General features: G+C 39.1%; 1 protein-coding gene across 2 annotated transcripts in view; it reads left to right on the top strand.

Moving 5' to 3' along the window:
- Positions 1-21,077, top strand: part of HACE1 (HECT domain and ankyrin repeat containing E3 ubiquitin protein ligase 1) — a gene marked incomplete at its 5' end in the record, with an annotated part of 84,557 nt that overhangs the window by 61,193 nt on the left and 2,287 nt on the right. For both annotated transcript variants that reach the window (XM_081093995.1, XM_081093996.1), the window contains 3 exons: positions 8,878-9,009; positions 15,026-15,124; positions 15,402-15,472. In XM_081093995.1, the coding sequence (XP_080950121.1) occupies positions 8,878-9,009; positions 15,026-15,124; positions 15,402-15,472 (302 nt within the window). The remainder of the gene's footprint in view (positions 1-8,877; positions 9,010-15,025; positions 15,125-15,401; positions 15,473-21,077) is intronic.

Genomic DNA, 21,077 nt, shown 5'->3' with positions numbered 1-21,077 from the left:
GGTCAGAATGGGAGTAAGGAAGGGGAGAAGGAAGTATTCTAGGCTTAAAAGAAGGCACAGAGTTGACCTAGCATGTGTTTGGGGAACCACAGATAGGTGAGAGTTGTACATCGTAGCTTAGATTGCAAAGTAAGTGAGTGGAAAAAGATTAGCTGAGGGAGGTAGAAAGGGCCAAATTCTGAAAGACTTTAATTCACAATCAGAAATTTGAACATTATTCTAAAGGCTGTGTGATGATTGAAGATGCTATAGTGGGGAGTCACATGATCGAATAAACTCAGTTTGGCGTGTGAGGAATGGATTGAAATAGGCTAGTACAGATCAGCTGGTAGATTGTTGTGGCAGTGGTCTGTGGAGCATGCATGTGGGATTTTATGCCAGTGCCAGTGAGGATGGGGAAAAAGATAGCTTTCAAAGATATAGAATTTATGAAACTTAGTAATTGTTTGGGAAGGTGAAAAGAGAACAACTCAAAGACGACTACTGCTTTGGTGGATTGGCCCCCAGAATGACTGTTGTTGTTGCTGTCCTCCTCTTCATCAATCTCATTACCATCAGTGTTGCTTTCTGGTGATAATAGGTACTGCTTATTGAATACTTGGTATATATTTCATGTATTTAAGATGTGTTCTTCGTGCATTTGCACTAGAGGCCCAGTGCACGAAAATTCGTGCACTCTGGGGGGTCCCTCAGCCCTGCCTGTGCCCTCTCGCAGTCTGGTCCTTAGGGCAGTGGTTCTCAACCTTCCTAATGTCACAACGCTTTAATATAGTTCCTCATGTTGTGGTGACCCCAACCATAAAATTATTTTTGTTGCTACTTCATAACTGTAATTTTGCTAGTTATGAATTATAATGTAAATATCTGATATGCAGGATGTATTTTCATTGTTACAAATTGAACATAATTAAAGCATAGTGATTAATCACAAAAACAATACGTAATTATATATGTGTTTTCTGATGGTCTTAGGCGACCCCTGTGAAAGGGTCATTCGACCCCCAAAGGGGTCGCGACCCACATGTTGGTGACCCACAGATTGAGAACTGCTGCCTTAGGGGATGTAGCAGGCCTAATACGCAGTCTGGCCTCCCTCTGCGGGAGGCGACCAGCGGGCCAATCGGGCTGGTGCTGGCTGGTGAGGGGCCAGTCCCGCCCCCCATCTCCCCACTGCCACTGGTCACCACCCCCCCCCGATCGCCGTCCACTCCCTCTGCTCACTGGCACCCGCCTTTGCTGGCCTGGCACCGCCCACTAGCCAGCCCTGCCCCCTGCCGTCCGATTGTTCCACCGTTTGGTCGATTTGCATATTAGGCTTTTATTATATAGGATAATAGCTTTTTGAGATAGTTATTTCTATTTATTGAATGTGGAAACAGCTTTAATATTAAAAGCATCTGACATTTATCAGGTGCTTATGTGTTAGGCACTGTTCAAAGTACTTTATGTATATTAACTTAAATAGTCCTGTGAGGTGTAGATATCCTTTTCTGCAGGTCAGGAGACTGAAGGGTAAAGGGCGTAAGTAGCTTTCCTCCAGATCACGTGGTTAATAAGTGTTGGAGCTAGGATTTGAACCCAGGCAGTCTATAAATTTCAAGCCTGAGCTTGTAACTATGACATTACTGTTAATGTAAGAAACATTCAAACTTGTGAAGAATTTTTGTGAGTTTATTTGAGCCAAACTGTTGACATCAGGAAGCAGAATCTCAGCAGATTGAGATAATGCTCTGGAGAATGGCAGTTTTGCACCTTGTTTTATACATTACAGTCAAAAGAGGTGATGTAAGTGGGTTACGTGAAATCTATTGGTGATAGGTTAGGGAGGTGGGAGTAAGCAAAGCAGAAAGGGGTGGACCTCTGGGATTGGATAAAAAGTAAAATGATAGACACATACTTTTTTTATTTAGGTGGGTGCAGGATAGTTAACACTTGACAACTCAATAACAATGAGGGGACTTGTAGTCTCCAGAGCGGTGTCTGTACTTTGAGGGGTTCGGAAAAAGGAAAATTACTTTGACATTCCAATGATGTTACCATGGATGCAAAAAGACAATAGACAGGCTCAGTTAAGGTAAAGATTGGCCTTTGTCAGGGAAGATACCAGCCTAGTACATGAATGCCCACCATAAATTGCTTTTTAGTTAAAAAATTTTTAATTTCAGACCATCCTTTGTGGTTACTTTAAGTCTCTTGAGTTTGTAAGGCCGCCACGCAGGCCTTCCCTGAGCTAGTCAGGTTAGCATGTGGCCCCTTTTTATCCACACTATATATTTCTTTAGATGTTAAATACCTGTCTAAGGCAGCTGTGGGCAAACTACGGCCCACGGGCCGGATCCGGCCCGTTTGAAATGAATAAAACTAAAAAAAAAAAAAAAAAAAGACCGTACCCTTTTATGTAATGACTAGGGGCTCGGTGCACGAAATTCGTGCACTGGGTGTGTGTGTGTGTGTGTGTGTGTGTGTGTGTGTGTGTGGAGAGTGTCCCTCAGCCCAGCCTGCCCCCTCTCACATACTGGGAGCCCTCAGGCGTTGACCCCCATCACCCTCCGATCGCCTGATCAGCCCCTTGCCCAGGCCTGACGCCTCCGCCAGAGGTGTCAGGCTTGGACAGGGGACCCCCATCTCCCCCCGATCACTGGCTCTGACCCCCGCCCAGGCCTGAGGCCTCTGGCCCAGGAATCATGCCTGGGCAGGGGACCCCCATCTCCCTCTGATCGCTTGCTCCACCCCCCGCCCAAGCCTGACACCTCTGACCCAGGCTTCAGGCCTGGGCAAGGGGACCATCATATCCCCCCAATCCCCGGCTCCGCCCCCCACCCAGGCTTGATGCCTCGGCCAGAGGAGTTGACCCTCATCACCCTCCGATCACCAATCACCGGATCGGCCCCTTGACCAGGTCTGAGGCCTCCGGCAGAGGTGTCAGGCCTCGGCAGGGGACCCCCAGCTCCCCGCAGTTGCAGGCTCCGCCCCTGCCGAGGCCTAATGCCTCTGGCCTAGGCGTCCGGCCCGGGCAGCGGGGACCTGCAGTGGCAGCGGGGGGCGCCACAATCGTGGGCTTTGCTTTAGGCCCAGGCAAGTGACCCCTAGCTCCTGGGACTGCCAGCTTCGACCGTGCCCAGCTCCCATCGCTGGCTCCACCCCTACTTCCTGCTATCACTGGCCAGGGCGGCAAAGGCGCCTGATTCTCCGATCATGGCTGGGGGGCAGGGCAAAGGCGGCCCTGGGGCCGCCTTTGCCCTGCCCCCCAGCTCTTAGCTCCCCCCTGGGTTTCCGATCACTGTCAGTGGCAGGGGGCTTCTTCCTGCTTTTCCTTTCGCCTCCCTGCATTGTGCCTACATATGCAAATTAGCCGCCATCTTGTTGGCAGTTAACTGCCAATCTTAGTTGGCAGTTAATTTGCATATAGCCCTGATTAGCCAATGAAAACTGTATCACCGTATGCCAATTACCATTTTTCTCTTTTATTAGTGTAGATGTTTACTTTGAATTTTTATTAGTTCCACAAACACTCCATCCATGCTTTTGTTCCGGCCCTCCGGTCCAGTTTAAGAACCCGTTGTGCCCCTCGAGTCAAAAGATTGCCCACCCCTGGACTCTAAGGGCTCAGAATTAGTAAGTGGTGAGCCCTCAATTTAAATCAAGTTCTGTATGATTGTACAACTGCTAGCGTCTCCCTTACTAAGTTAGTGAATATGAACAAAGTTGCAAATAAAATTTAGTATGTTTTCCTCCACTTATTTTCATATGGTTAATACCTTGTATTTTATTGCCAGTTTCACTTGATTTATTTCACACACAGACACATTTGATGCACACATAAAATACAGGTTTGTGCATATAGATTATTGACTTAAAGTGGATTCCTTATTTTCATCTTCAGAAAAGTATACTATGAGAAATCATTTTACTATTCAAAACTTTTAAAACAGTTTGAGTCTGAAGTTCTCCATATTGAATATTTGTGTGTATTATTTGATTGGATTTTAAATTATCTTTAGTATTTTCCTGTTTACAAGAAGAACATATGTTCCCTTGCTTTTTAGTTAGTATATTCTAAAATTTTACCAACTCTATGAAACGGTAACCTGAGGAATCACTATTTTCAATGACTAAACTTTTTTCAGGTAAACTGAAGTAATAGGATTTTTACCAGACTATCAATCTTTGTAACTAATATGTGACCTTAAAAATAAGAATATACTGGTAAAGAAAAAATGATTGAAAAATATTACAGTGCCTCTCATTTTCTTTTACCTACTTATTCTTACCTGGTATTCTTTTGAGTTCTAGGTGGAGAAGTTTTTAGTGAGAACTCTTACATACCAGAGCAATACTAATCAATTGGAGAAGCCCAGGAAGGAAGCTTTTATTACCAAGGGATTTATATTCAAACAGTTATTTGAATTATGAGAATAATAATAATGGCATTGAAACTGTTAATTGCAAAAAAAATTATTATTCCAGACACTTTTACAAGTATGGCCAAATTTATCGGTCTACTTAGAAGTAACATCTTGGTTTCACTATTAAAATTAATTTTTATTTATATAAATATGGTTTATTTAAATATTTTCCTAGGAATAGTAGAAAAGATTTTCAAGAAGAAAAATAGCTTTAAAAATATTTTAAGTTTCAACATCACTATCGCCCCTAATAAAAAGACATAATTTAGGTCCAAAGCCTGAAAAGAAGTTAGATTTTAAAAAACATTTCTGAAGGGTGATATTATTCATTCCACACATTCAGAAGACTAGGAGATTATTAAAACAAAATGTTTCTGTAACTAGACCTATAACTTAACTGGAACTTAAGGTCAGATGTTGCATCTCCTTAATCTTAGTGGTATTTTTCCCTTTGCAGTTACTTTTTTCTTAGCTATGTTGTATCCGTTATCAGGCTCAGAGGTTAAGCTAGAAAAAAGTTGTTAGGGCTTTTTGTTGTTCTTATCTCCATGCTGAAGCTTTCTAAGTTGAAAACTTTCTGTATGTTAACATAACTATTTTAGTACAGCACTAACTCAGATTCTTGTATATAGTTAATTTTTCGAGTTATATCTATGGCATCTGGCATTACTTTATGCCCTCAAAGAATTAGCAAAAAACTCACGTGGGAGCAAATATGCCATCTGTTGGGGATAAAAGTTTACCTGCCCCTCCAAGTTATATCATCTCTTTTAATACCTTAGAAAAAATGAGATATCAGGTTTGGTATATATTTAATGTTTGATCATGCAACTCTTTTTTCTTTTTAAAAATATTTTTATTGATTTCAGAGAGGAAGGGAGAGAGAGAGAGAAATAGAAACATCAATGATGAAAGAGAATCATTGATCGGCTGCCTCTTGTACACCCTCTACTGGGGATTGAGCTCGCAACCAGTGCATGTGCCCTGATCAGGAATCGAACCATGACCTCCTGGTTCATAGGTTGACGCTCAACCACTGAGCCATGCCGGCCGAGCTGATCATGCAACTCTTTATGCCACTATTTTGTAGACTGATTATCATCTGTGTGTCCACTGTTTCTTTAAGGCATATGGGTATTTGATGTAGTTATGAGGGGATAAAGTGTGGAGGTGCATCACTTGGCTGCCTTCATATGTAGTGGGAATGCAGCCAGTGTGTTTCTGTAGCACAGTATGAGCAGTCAAAATGTTAGTGCATAATAATAGTGGATGTTCATAGTAATAATTGTGTCATCAAGAAAATGTTAATGGTGTTACTCTATTTGAAGATGTGCTATTTAAGGAGGCAGAACAACTATTTTAGAAGCAGTTGGATTTAGATTTTTTTCTGTTTTCTGTAGATTTTAACTGTTAAACACAATTATCTTTCAACTACCTGGAAAACTTATTTTACTATACCCAGGAGGATATGTGATGGCTAGGATTTCATTATTTTATGGAGAAATAATTTAGACCAAGATTCATTTTTCAGACCAAGTTCACATTTTTTATTTATTTTTTAATCCTCACCCAAGGACATGTATGTATGTATGTATGTATGTATGTATGTATTTATTTATAGAGAAAGGAAGGGAGAGAGAGAAATATTGATCAGTTGCCTTCCATATGTGCCTGACTGGATGGATGCTCCAGCCAACTGACCCACCTGGCCAGGATTTTTTTATTTGTTTGTTTTCACATTTAAATTACCTTAATATGGAGACTAGTATCTGAAGGAGCTGATGTTCACATATTGATATTTAATAACTATGAACCAGAGTTATAGAAATAAATGTATTGGGTGAAATAAAAGGTAACATGTGAGCAAAGATTAGTATACTTCTGAAAACAAATTTCTAAAAATAAAATGTATGGGGAAACAATAAGAATTAATTGATAAATAAGAGATGTGTACTATTCTGATAAATATGGACTAAAATGGCAAATTAAAATAAGTGTACTTGAGCAATTCACAAATCTTTTACTTTCAAGCTTCATAATTTAGTAAGGTCTTGAGCAGTAACTATTGAGTAGTACTACTTTGATTGTAAAAACAAAACCTCTTGAATAAAAGCTATTCTTGTTAAGGAAAGATGAGATCTTATATAAAATCTTAAACATATAATTAATGAATGAATGGAGTAGAAAAATTGTAGTGTCCAATAAGCAGTTTTAGAGCATTCATAAATATTGAGATAATCATGTGCTGATGCTGAATTCACTGCTGGTTATCACTTAGAAGTGTGTTATTATATATTATTTCTTGATTGAACCCTGAAATTTAGTTCTGTGTTTCTATTTGATTGTTTGATACATGTTTCTGTCTTCCTCTAGTAACTGTCTGTAATTTGTAGTAACTGATTAATTCCTATATAGTGGGAAAAGCCTTTGGGAGGTAGGGAGTGGGATTGGGGGTAAGAATGGATTAAATGGCAGCTTTAGCACCTTTCCCTGTGCCAGAAAGTAGAAGCCAGGTGGGGTCTGGAGAGAGCTGTGAGGAATTCACTGACACTTCTGTAGCTCTGAGATAAACAGAGAATTCATAGCCAGTATATACTAGTAACTTGCTGACTCAGTGCCTGTGATTTTTTTTGGGGCTGAGCATCATGTTAGTGCCCCCCCCAAATAAATAAATAATAAAGGGTTGGTCCCAAAATAGGTTTTCTCCCCTTTGTGTTTAGAGTATTTGTTCCTGGGAAGTGAGGATTATATACAATATACTAGGGGCCCGGTGCACAAAATTCGTGCACGGGGGTGGGGGTGGGGAGCGGTCATTCCCTCAGCCCAACCTGCACCCTCTCCAATCTGGGAGCCCTCAGGGGAGCCCTCTCCAATCCTGGAGTTTCTGTCTGTCTTTGCAATCATATGAGCGAATTGTCTGAGACCCCAACCCAGTTTGGTTTGGTGCTCACAGAATAATAAAGGTCTTTTTTTCTTCTTTGCTCCATTGGTGGAGATTTCCTAGAAGTTGCAGGATATCTTCCTTTTAATTTTTCCTTGACACTCTGACTTTATTTATGTCTCCCACCTTTGCTTTCCCTTCATCCCCCACCGCAACAGTAACTTGCTCCTGGCTCACTTTGCTCTAGTGCAGTGGTTCTCAACCTTCTGGCCCTTTAAATACAGTTCCTCATGTTGTGACCCAACCATAAAATTATTTTCGTTGCTACTTCATAACTGTAATGTTGCTACTGTTATGAATCATAATGTAAAAAATATCTGATATGCAGGATGGTCTTAGGCGACCCCTGTGAAAGGGTCATTCGACCGCCAAAGGGGTCGCGACCCATAGGTTGAGAACCACTGCTCTAGTGTCTAGGAGATCCTGCAACACGTATGCCACCAGAACTACAATTCCCAGCATTCCTGGTGCTCCCCACGCTCTGGGCTTCCGCTTCCTGTCCAGGGGCTGCCACCAGAACTACGATTCCCAGAATTCCTGGTGCTCCCTGCACTTTTGGTTTCTGCTTCCAGTCCAGAGGCTGCAGAAACCAAAAGGACTGGGAACTCCAGCCACCCCCAGGTCAGGCTGACAGGACCGGACACTCCAGTGGTGTTCCTGGGACTCCAGCTGCTCGGTGCCGGCACGCATGCGCGCTGGCCATAGGCTTGGGGCGGGTGGGGTCCCGGGGAGGCCTGCCGCGTCACCCTGGCTACACAGCGGGCATCCCGCCCCAACCCCGGCCGCTCTGCGCAGGCCTGCCATCTTTGTTGGGTTAATTTGCATACTCCTGATTGGCTGTGGGTGTCGTGGAGGGATGGTCAGTTTATATATTTATCTATTATTAGTATAGATTACTTTTTACTCACAAGGCCACATTGTATTCCATTGTGTAAATGTGCCACAGCTTTTTTATCCACTTATCTACTGATGGGCACTTGGGCTATTTCTAGATTTTAGCTATTGTAAATAATGCTGCTATGAACATAGGGGTGCATCTATTCTTTTTGCTTGGTGTTCAGGGATTCTTAGGATATATTCCCAGAAGTGGGACCACTGATCTTGATAGCGCTGTTGTTACAGACAGGGTGTGAGAAAACAGTTTAGTGAATGGTAGGGTGCTGGTTTACTGAGGTGTATGAATATTGGTGCCAACTTAATTCTAAATCTTTACCTCTTTTTTTAAAAAATATATTTTATTGATTTTTCACAGAGAAGAAGGGAGAGGGACAGAGTTAGAAACATCAATGAGAGAGATCGATCAGCTGCCTCCTGCAGGCTCCCCACTGGGGATGTGCCCGCAACCCAGGCACATGCCCTTGACCAGATCGAACCTGGGACCCCTCAGTTCGCAGGCCGACGCTCTATCCACTGAGCCAAACCGGTTCGGCTAAATCTTTGCCTCTTAAATGAGAAGTGACTATATCAAAATTATCTTAAGTATGTGGAATTAAAAAAAAAAGTCATCATGAAAACTATCTTTTTTAATAGGAGGAGTATGTCCAGCTTGTTACAGAACTTCGAATGACAAGAGCCATTCAGCCTCAGATCAATGCTTTTCTCCAAGGCTTTCACATGTTCATTCCACCTTCCCTCATACAGCTGTTTGATGAATTTGAGTTGGTAAGGAAAAACATCAGCTCCTGTATTGCAGCACAACAATACAAAACTCCAGTTGATGTAACTGGAGTACTGAGGTGCATGGGAGAACGTATAAGACACATGGTTTAGTATTCATGTTTAGAGATTTGTTACAACATTTGTGATTGTGCTTCTCTTAAGCTTAATAACCATATTAGCAATTCCTTAATGTGAAATGGAATGCAGTGGTGATAAAAATGGAATATTGTTTCCGAAGTACTGTACATGGAAGAAGCTGAGGGTCAGTCGTCCCAAAAGCAAAATTCCATATTTCTGAATTTTTTTTTTGGTCATCTGTGATAAAAAAGAATACCAATACAAACCTCTCGTACTTCCAAAGAGAAGACTTGATTAAGTTTTTTCTTGTTATATTTGGGTTTTCTTTTCAGCTTATTTCATCATATATATAATTTTATAATTTTCCATTTCAAAACTCTGTGAAAGTCACTCTTTTTGCTAGCCCCCATTCTCTAATGAATGTTTTATTATATTTAATTTGTCTGCCTTTTACTGTGATCCAGTGGGATTTCTGCTGTTATATGATTTATGTCTGCATTTTCCCTTATTTCCTTTTTCTCTTTTATTTTTGGTAATAAATTGTTTCCAAACTCTCTAAGTTTCTAACTCCTTAATAAAACCCAGTATTGTAAATAGAGTATCATTTTTAAAAAGTATAATTTGGAAAATTAAATTTTAGGTCAATGGAAAGTATCCTTTGGTTTTATTCTGTTTCATAAAATTAGTTTTACCCTATGCCCTTCATTTTAATATATGAATAAGTGCAATGGTGTATACCTTTAATTTTACACATATACCAGTATTCTCAATTTTTTTTCACTCATGGTGTATCTTAGTAAAGTAGTGGACAGAATTTGCTAATTAATTTTGAAGTCCCTTGTGATTTAGTTTCATTAAATATCAGTTTTGAGGCCCAGGCCAGGTAGCTCAGTTGTTAGAGCATTGTCCTGATAACGCCAAGGTTGGATCCCCAACAAATCCATTTCTCAAATCAAAAAAAAAAAAAGAAAAAACACAAAAAATCCAGTTTTGAATTTTTTTGGTTCTGTTTTGAGGTTTAGGATTAATGGTTTTGTTTAGTATAGACTTGTCTAGTTTTAGCATAACCATAAAAATTACTTTTAGCATTTAAAAATGGAGGAGTACTTATGAACTGTTAAACAGGGAATTACATTATTTCTTGGACCTATGGTGTAAAAAACCAATAGCAACAACATAAACCATTGACAAAAACTTTGCCTCATAATTTACTGATACTTATAAATTCTGTGAAACTTATTGAATTACAGTATACATAGAGAAAAATACATGCATTATAAATGTATAGTTTGATACATTTTCGTAAGCTGACTACACCCATGAAAACAGCACCCAGATTAAGAAATTGACAGATCCTAGTGCCCCAGATGCCCCTTTCATGTCCCCTTTCACTAACTATCCCCAGTCATGGGCAACCACTCTCCTAACTTATAATATCATAGGTTAGGTTGCCCGTGTTTTAATTTAATATAAATGAAATAATCACCTAGAATATATCTGACCTCTTTGGCTGGGCTTTTTGTTTGTGAGAGTTATACTGTCGTTGCATGCAGTGTAATTTGTTCATTTTCATTGCTGTATGGTAGGTATTTCATTGTGTCAGGATACTGTTTTATCTTTTCTCCTCTTAAACATTTGGTAAGTACTTTTTAGTTTTAGACTATTTGAAATAGTGCTGGTACATACATTCTAGTACATGTCTTTAGGAGAAATATGCATGCAATCTCTGTGTTATATACCTTGGAGTAGAATTGCTGCCATATATGGTGGGTATTTATTACATTACAATAGATACTAGCAAATAGTTTTCCAAAGTGGTGTGTCAGTTTACGCTCTCACCACCAGGTCTGGAAGTTCTGGGTGTTCCCATTCTTCACAGGCATTTGATAACTTGATTTTGCATTTTTACCATTTTGGTGGATTGGTAGTGGTATTTCATCATGATATTAATTTGCATTTCCCTAATGATCAATGAAGTTGAGTGTGTTCGATATGTTTATTAGCTGTTTGTGTACTCTGGTTTTGAAATGTTAAAGTAATTTGTCCATTTTTTCTATTGTGTTTTCTATTTTCTTTGTTACTGATCCCTAGGATTCTTTATATCCTATCTAATAAAAGAGAAACATGGTAATTAGCGTACGTCCGCTACCCTTCCCATTGGCTAATCAGGTTGATATGCAAATTAACTGCCAGCCAAGATGGCGGCCGGCAGCCAGGCAGCTTGAAACTAACATGAGGCTTGCTTGTTTCAGTGACGGAGGAAACCAACGTTCCCCGTCTGCCTTGCCAGCCTCTGAGCTTGCAGTTTGAAACATTGTTACAAATATAGAAGCTAAACAAAACCCCAGAAACCTGCTTTCAGTGAGCCGGGATCTCAGAGCTCTGTGTGTGACAGAGTGCGGCGTCCCAACCCTCCCCACGGGCCCTGCTCTGTGTGTGACGGGGTAGAGCCATAACCTCCCCATTGGCCCTGCCCTGAGTGTGGCAGTGGCGGCACCCCAACCCCCTGATCCGCCCTGCTCTGTGTGTGACAGGGGGCGGTGCCCCAACTCCCCTATCTGCCCTACTCTGTGAGTGACAGGGGGGAGCTCCCCAAACCCCTGATTGACCCTGCTCTGTGCATGACAGGGTGCGGAGCCCCAACCCCCCTGATGGGCACTGCTCTGTGCGTGACAGGGGGCAGCGCCCCTACCCCGATTGGCCATGCTCTCTGCGTGACGGGGGTGGTGCCGCAACCTCCCCATCGATCCTGCCTTGAGTGTGACGGGGAGGTGCCCCAACCCCCAATCGGCCCTACCCTGAGCATGACTGAGGGTGGCATCGCAACCTCCCAATTGCCCTGCTCTGTGCATGACAGGGGGCGGTGCCCCAACTCCCCAATCGGCCCTGCTCTGAGCCCGACCAGGGGCTGCACCTAGGGATTGGGCCTGCCCTCTGCCACCCAGGAGCAGGCCTAAGCCAGCAGGTCATTATCTCCTGAGGGGTCCCAGACTGCGAGAGGGCACAGGCCAGGCTGAGGGGCCCCCCCTGCCTCCCGAGTGCACAAATTTTTGTGCACCAGGCCTCTAGTATATATATATATTTTAATGTATATTTTATTGATTTTTTACAGAGAGGAAGGGAGAGGGATAGAGAGCTAGAAACATCGATGAGAGAGAAGCATCGACCAGCTGCCTCCTGCACACCCCCTACTGGGGATATGCCCGCAACCAAGGTACATGCCCTTGACCAGAATCGAACCTGGGACCCTTCAGTCCTGAGGCCGACGCTCTATCCACTGAACCACCCGGCCAGAGCTATATATTCTTTATAGGAGTCTTTGTTAGAAATATGTATTCCACTCTGGCGTCTTAGTTAATAAAGTTTTTAGTTTAGCACAGTTTAGTTTACCTTTTTTATTTATTTTTAAATGAATGGAGCTTCTTGTGTTCTTTTGAGAAATTGTTTCTTATTCCAAGATCATGAAGGTATTTTCCTATAATTTCTTCTAAAAACTTTATTCCTTTGTCTTTCACATTTAGATCTGCTACTGATAAATTTTCAGTTGTGCTTATGTTAGAAGTTAGGTTAGGATTCCTGGTGTGTTTTAGACTCTGGCCTCAAAACTAAGTTGAACTGATTTAGATGGTAAGATTATTTGGGAAGTACAGTGTTAAATAGGATAATAAAGATCTTTCATTCTCTTCATAAAAAGTTATAACATGATTTTCATGAAATAGCTCAAAATCTTAAGATAATAAAGCCTCAGTCATTTTTATTCATAATTATTGGCAATGAAAGCTTACTTAATATTATTAAAAGCTTACTTTAGCTTAGAAGGAAAGAAGATTAAGCTCATATTTAAGACGTGTAAAATTCATTCTCCCTCCCTTTGACAGGTCTGTTTCAAGGTCCTGCCACAAAACCCAATTTCCCCAGATGGTTTAAATAAAGGAGCATTAACAAAGGGACCATTATAGAGGTGCAGGCAGTGTTAAGAATAAATAAGATTTGGTGAGACATCCAGAGACTAGCAGCAGTGGAAAGTCTTTATCACCTCTGGAATTGAAGAGACAGGTGGGGGAGTTATTGTAAGAAGCCCTGTGATGAGGAGACATGGCTACTGGAAAGAGGTGCTAAAGCGGCGAGGGAGCGGAAAGTGCTCTCACTTCCAGGCCTCTGCCTGTTCTGTGGCAGAACCCAACCTGAAGCCAGCAGACAAGAGAGCTAGTGTGCCAGGATCAGCCTCCTAGGGCACAGAACAGTGCAGAGAAAAGTGGAGACTCTATTTGTGGCTGGTAAATGGATACTAACAGAACACCTCTATTTAGTCAAAGTATATATTTTTTAATATTTTTATTGATTTCAGAGGGGAAGGAAGAGGGAGAGAGAGATAGAAACATCCATGATGAGAATCATGCGTTGGCTGCCTCCTACAGTCCCCCACTGGGGACCGAGCCCACAAACCTGGGCATGTGCCTTTGACCGGAATCAAACCCGGGACCCTTTGGTCTGCAGGCTGATGCTCTATCACTGGCTAGGGCTAGTCAAATTATTTTATAATACCATCACAAGGAGAACATAACTAGCAGTTCTCAAACAAAAGGTCTTAGGACCTCCTTATGACAAAAGCCTTTTTGTTTGAGTTATATTAATTGATGTTTATTGTATTTGAAGTTAAAACAGAAATGTAAAATAATTTATTAATTCATATAAAAATAATTTATTGCCTATTAACAAAAAATTTTAAAATTGAAAACTATTTTCCAGAATGAAACAAAAATAATGGGAAGAGTGGCATTATTTTATATTTTTGCAAGTTTAATGTCTGGCTTAATAGAAGACAATGGGTACTCATATCTGCATCTGCACATTATCTGCTATGTATGATATGTTGTTTGGTTGAACTGTATGGAGAAAATCTAGCCTTAAATAAGTTGGAAAAGAGAGAACCTTGCAGACTCCTTGAATAGATCTCAGAAACACCCAAGAGTTCTCAGACACCACCTTATACTAACTTTCATTAACCTTCAAAGTACACTCTGTACTAGTCTGGTATATATTACGAGTAGTTGCTGTAGGAAACGTGATTTTGAACCACATTGCATTGATGTCTCTGTAATAACACATCCTGCTATTCCAGCTTGTCCGGGGTTTAGTTAAGTGTAGGCTGGTTATTGCCTCACCTGTCTCTGTAAATAAGCCCAACTGTGATTCAGAGGTGTGGACAAGCTCTTTTTCATGTTTTCTTTTCTCTTGGAAAACATAATGGTAAATACTTTTGCCATTCTTCATTACATTTTTTAGTTATTTGATTGCTATTTTGTTTATTTGACGGTCTTTCTGGGAAAAAGGAGGCTACCAAAGTCATTAGGAAATTGTATTTTTTTCTCACCTTGGGGAAAGTTGACATTAAAGGTCTGAATTATTCCAGAATAGTTCTGCAAAGGCCTGAATCTTTTTTTTAAAATACATTTTTATTTTATTACTTTCCTTTTCCTAATGATTAGGATTTCTGATGATGTTTTCCTTTGCTTAATCCAGGATTTATTCAGGTGTTTGTTGTTGTTACTTTCATATTGAGAAAATGGTTCTTTATATAATTTAACAAATTCCTAAAATAAAAATAACCATAAAGATAATGTTCATAAAAGTATTGCACATATAAGCTGTTGCTGCATAAGTGTTTATCTATAAACAAAGTATTGTCTCCTTATGTTTTAATTAAGTTGTATCAATGTAGAAACATCTGCACAGCTCACATATTTGAGATCATTGGTATCAAGGGTTCTCTCCCATGTAGTACTTGTTATTGATGACATGCAGACACTGTCACAAAAATAAATCGCTTTTACATGGAATTAGTTTCTAATTAAGGCAAACCTACTCTTTAAATGTAATAGGTTTGTGTGTTTTTCCCCCCCAAAGAAGAATAATGAAATATTTTTCTTCTTCCCCAAAGGAGCTACTGCTTTCTGGCATGCCAGAAATTGATGTGAGTGATTGGATAAAAAATACAGAATACACAAGTGGCTATGAAAGACAAGATCCAGTTATTCAGGTAAAATTTCTCTAGAGCTTAAAATGAAGTTAAGTTTTACCATTTGATTTTGTAAGCTTTTCAGCACTATTGGATGAAAATCTACATTAATTAACGAAGTAAAGTTTTCCCCTAAATTCTTCTTATGGGAATTGCATATGAAAGCTTGGTATGAAATAATTTTTGATAAATGAGTTCCTTAGAATCAAATGTGCTTTATGAATGCTGCATACTTCTTGGTATTAAGTCTACGATTGCTCTGAAATGTGAGCTAAGTTTTTTGTTCTCATTTTGTCAGTGGTTCTGGGAAGTTGTGGAAGATATTACTCCAGAGGAGAGAGTTCTTCTCCTGCAGTTTGTTACTGGCAGGTAGGAAGTGTTTTTATGATAATGGGAAAGTAATTTAATGTATTCTATTTCTAATGGCTTGGAGATAAACAACCAACATGAATTATTACTCTGAATTGTCAGTTTTTTACCTCCCTTTCCACTTTTATGATATTAAACAAAGATTTATTTAAGCATTTAAAATAAAACATATATAGTAGTGGTCAATAAATGTCTGTTTAAAATTCTGCAGATTGGTCAATAGTAGTAGCCAGATTTTTAATATTTGTGTGTGCTGGGCAACACACACACACACACACACACACACACACACACACACACGTGCACACCACAACACATATAATACCCATACACAGCGGTTTTTCTCCAATTCTTATAAAACTTTACTTTAAATGTTAAGATCCATGTCCTAAGAATAATTATGATACCACACTTTGAGAAGTCTTCTTTTGCAACCAGTGAAATATCATAGATTAGAAAACTTCTTTTAAGTTATATTTCTGAAAGATGTAAAAAAGGTTCGATTTTCATTCTTTATAACATAGAATTTTATCTGTTTCCTTCTATTTATTAAAATATAGTTCAGTTGTTCTGTTACAAATGTGCATAGTTCTCCTGGGAAAGTTGGCACACAGAAAATTAGAAGAATAAAAAAAAAAATCACACTCTGCCAGCAGTAACTACTATAAACAATTTGATGTATTTACCTTTTTTCTCTGCCTTATTATTTATTTACTAGAGGCCCGGTGCATGAAATTTGTGCAGGGGGGTGGTGTCCTCAGCCCAGCCTGCACCTTCTCACAATCTGGGACTGCTGGCTCCTAACCACTCGCCTCTCTGCCTGCCTGATTGCCCCTAACCGTTTCTGCCTGCCAGTCTGATCGCCCCCTAACCGCTCCCCTGCTGGCCTAATTAATGCCTGACTGCTCCCCTGCCAGCCCAATTGCCCCCAACTGCCCTCCCCTGCCGGCCTGATGGCCCCCAACTGCCCTCCCCTGCTGGCCCAATAGCCCCCAACTGCCCTCCCCTGGCGGCCTGATCACCCCCAACTGTGAGGGTGGCCATATTGTGACAACGTGGGGAGTGGCCATCTTATGATGACGTGGGGGCGGCCATCTTTTGGCAGCCATCTTGTGATGACATGAGGGCGCAAGGGCCACCTAGGCTTTTATTAGTATAGATTTTTTAAGTGACTGGGAATCTAGCCCACAGTCTTTTGTTATATGGAACGATGCCCCAACCAACTGTGCTACCCAGCCAGCGTTATTTTTTGCTTTTTTAAAAACATAATTTTGAGTGTGTATCTATATAAAATATATGTATGTAATTTAAGATTCACTGTTGTCTTATTTTTTAAAAATATGTTTTTATTGATTTCAGAGAGAGGAAGGGAGAGGGGGAGAGAGACAGAAACATCAATGATGAGATAGAATCTTGGATTGACCACCTCACATATGCCCCGTACTGGGGATCAAGCCCACCACCCAGGCATGTGTCCTGACCGGAATCAAACCATGATCTCCTGGTTCTTGAGTCAGTGCTCAACCATTGAGCAACACTGGCCAGGTACACTATTGTCTTATTTTTAAACTAGTATATAAGCATTATAAAATTTTAGAAAATGGAGAATATAGCTAGAACAAAATGAAAATCCTATTAAGTAATTCTACCACATAGATAAGGCTATTAACATTTTACTTTATTTTCTTAGTCTTTTAACTATATGATTAGGAAAATAGTTGGAGTCCCACCATATGTCTAATTTTAAAGAATAAAATAAAACATAAATATTCAGATTGTAGACTAAAGCTATGAAAGAAAACCTTGTTAAGTTTTTGGGGTTTTGCTTTTTTGGTGACTTCTTCATGCCAAGAAATACCCTGTGATTGCGTAACTTAATGAAAATAATTTAATAAAAATTACATTTTCTGTGTAGGAAGGTTAGGCAATTCAAATTTTAAAAAGTCACTCTAAGCTCAATCACTGGAGATAATCACTGTTAACATTGTCGTTATTCTTCCAGAATGTTTCTCACATATATAAATTTTTGCTTTTTAAGACATTGTCCCAGTTTTATAACTTGAATTTTGCAATATATCACTAAAAATTATTCCATTTATAGATATAATTTTTAAATGGCTGCCTAACTCTTCAATTTATGGACCTCCTTTAATTGATATTGTCCTTTATTGCCAAATTTCCTCATTTATGAATAAGGTGCAGAAATAAGGAATTTTTGTGCTACATACTTGGTGGGCCAAAATCCTACATTATTTATATAGGATAAATTCTTAGAAGGGAAATTTTTATATAGAAAGTACATTCATTTTTATAACCTTGATACATATTGCTCATTTATCCTTCAGAAAGATACCAGTTTTCAGATTAGCAGGGAATGAGAGAGGGCCTATTCCTTTTATTCTAACAAAATTATAAAATCTTTGGCTTTTTTTAAAGCTTACTTTTCAAAATTTAGGTATATGAAGACATTAGCTTAATTACCCTGATAATGAAATACTGTTACAATTTGTGTAAGAATAAGTGTCAAGGCTCTTTTTCTCATCTTGTCCTGATACAGTGTTATGCTTGTTTTTTAAATTCTGCCTCTATAGGAAATTGAGAACAGTTTGGTTTTTTTTGATCCCTTTTCATTTTTGGTTGCCTTTGTTAATTTTTTTAGGCAAAGGTTAATATGCATAGATTAACTTAAGTTGAATTTTATTTCAGTTGACAGACATATTCATGTCTTCTTCAGATATTCTTTTGCCCTAAGTAGGAATTGCTCATGCATTAGCATTTTATTAGTAAGACCCACGCATACTTTTAATATTCACTTAGACCTCGAAGGGAAGCTCAGGCATTTCATCAGGAAAACATTTAATAGCAACCAAACTGCTTCCCAGCTAGAAAAGAAAATGGCTGTTTTCAGAGATTCATATATCGTGATTGCTAATTTTTTCCCCTGGGAGTACATGCATATCCATAATTTCCATTTGGTTCATTTTTAACAGTTTTTATAGTGTGTGTGCTAAAAAATACATAACATTTACCAGTTTTAAATGTGTTTTTATTTGATTTTTAGAGAGAGAGGAAAGGAGAGGGCTAAAGAGAGAAATATTGATGAGAGAGCAACATCATCCATTGGCTGCCTCCTACATGCCCCCTACTGGGGATCGAGCCTGCAGCCTGGGTATGTGCCCTGACTGGAATCCAGCCAGTGACCTCTTGGTTTATGGGTTGATGCTCAACCACTGAGCAACACTGTCAGGCTTGCATTTTTAAGTGTACACTTCTGTGACATTAGGTACATTTACATTGTGCAACCATCACCACCATCCATCTCCCAAATTTTTATCTTCCTCAGTTAATAGTGTACCCAATGAACACTAACTGTCCATTCCTACTCTCCTTGCCCCTGACAACCACCGTTCTCCTATCTGTCATTATGGATTTGAATCTTCTAGGTACCTCATCTAAGTGGAACCATACATTGTTTGTCTTTTTGTGACTGGCTTATTTCACTTACCATAATGTCCTCAAGGTTCATCTGTATTAGCAAATGTCAGAGTTTCCTTTTGAAGACTAAATAATATTTCATTGTGTATATATACCACATTTTGCTTATCTTTTCACCCATGGAGGTCACTTGGGTTGCATCCACATTTTGGCTCTTGTGAATGATATTGCCGTGAACATGGATGTTCAAATATCTCATTGATTCTCTGCTTTCAGTTCTTTTGGATATATACTGTAATTCTATGTTTCATTTTTTTAGAACCTGCCAGGCTGTTTTCCACAGTGGCTGCACCATTTTACATTCTCACCAATAATGCCTAAGGGTTTTAATTTCTGCATGTCCTTTCCAATACTTGGTCTTTTCTTTTTTCTTTTTTTTGAGGTAGGGGTTGGTGGTTTTTGTTTTATTAATAGTCATCCTAATGTGTATGAAGAAGTTACCTCATTGTGGTTTTGATTTCATTTCCCTAATGGCAAATGATTTGATTAAGCGTCTTTTTCATCTGCTTATAGGCCATTTATGTATCTTCTTTGGAGAACTGTCTATTCAAGTCCTTTCCTTATTTTTAATTGGTTTTTGTTGCTGTTTTGTATATTTTTTGGATGCCAATTCCTTATGACTTATGGTTTGAAAATATTTTCACCTATTTTGTGTTACCTTTTTACTCTATTCCTGGTATCCTTTGGCATATAAGTTTTTAACTTTGATGAAGTCCAATTTATGTACTTGTCTTTTGTTGCCTGTGCTTTTGGTGTCACATCCAAGCAGTCATTAGCAAACGCAGTGTCATGAAGCTTTCTCCCTATATTTTCTTATAAATATTTTGTAATTTTAGCTCTGAAGTTTAGGTCTTTGATTCATTTTGAGTTAATTTTTGTAAGCGGTGTTAAATAAGGGTCCAACTTCATTTTTTTGTGGTAGATTAAAACTGGTTAGTTTTCTCAGCACAGTTTATTGAAAAGACTGACTCTTTCCCATTGAATATTCTTAGCACACTTGTTGAAAATCATTTGGCCATATATGTGAAGTCTTATTTTGGGGTTCTCTATTTTATTTCATTGGTTTATATCATCTGTCGTTATGCCAATTCCACACTGTTTTGATTATTGTAGCTTTGTAGTTTAAGTTTTGAAATCAGGAAGTGTAAGCCCTCTGACTTTGTTCTTCTTTTTCAAGCTGTTTTGGTTATTCAAGTTTCAACAGTGTTTTTAAATGAACTGAATTATGGTTTGTACTATGAATCATGTTAGAAAACATTTTTAATATTAGTCTACTGTCTTTGAGTATGCATTGACACCTATATGTTAAATGCTTACCATCATTCTAATTTATCCAAAAAGCACTAGAACATCTCATTTTAAAAACAAAAAAGTTTATTCCAGGATCAGTTTGTTTAATCATGATATGTGTGTGTGTGTGTGTGTGTGTATTTATATATTTATATATATATAAAGGCTAATTTGAAATACTAATTTTCTTTCAAATGTAAACAATAGAATTTGAGAAGTTGTAATTACATCCTCTACAGCCATGTACACAAGATTGAATTTTCTGGTTGTGGTTATACATATTGTGTTAGCCTTCCTGTGGTTTGACTATGTTAGGTGACATTAAAAAACAACATCTGATATTGTGAATCTTTGGAAAGAGAAATGTGAAGAATTTTATAGTATTTCCACTGTGAAAAACAAAACAAAATCCTTTTGACCCCAGATACTTTTCAAATGGGAAATTATTTGGATTATATGTAAGATCCTCTGTTGCTTTAATTAATTAAGCAAACATTTATTTATTCAGCAGATACTTAGTGAATGTCTACTAGATGCCAATCATTTTGCTAACCCCAGGGATACAAATACAAATATAACATACTTGGGCCCTCAAATCAGTCCCAGTTTAGTAGAGACACACATGAAATAAAATAATTGTACGTGCAGTATTGTAACTGGACAACCAAGGGGTCCGGGCTGCCTGTCACTACTTCAGCCAGTTAAGCAGAGACAGGGTTGAATCACATATGAGCGTTCATTACAATAATGCCGGCAGTATGGGAGAGCAACAGGCCATCCACAAAAATCTGTTCTGTACCCTACCATAAGCCAGCTGCTT

Source organism: Myotis nattereri (assembly GCF_964212035.1).
Source record: "Myotis nattereri genome assembly, chromosome: 6".
Classification (NCBI taxonomy): Eukaryota; Metazoa; Chordata; class Mammalia; order Chiroptera; family Vespertilionidae; genus Myotis; species Myotis nattereri.
Note: the sequence above shows the minus strand (reverse complement) of the source record. Positions and strands in the feature narration are given on the sequence as shown.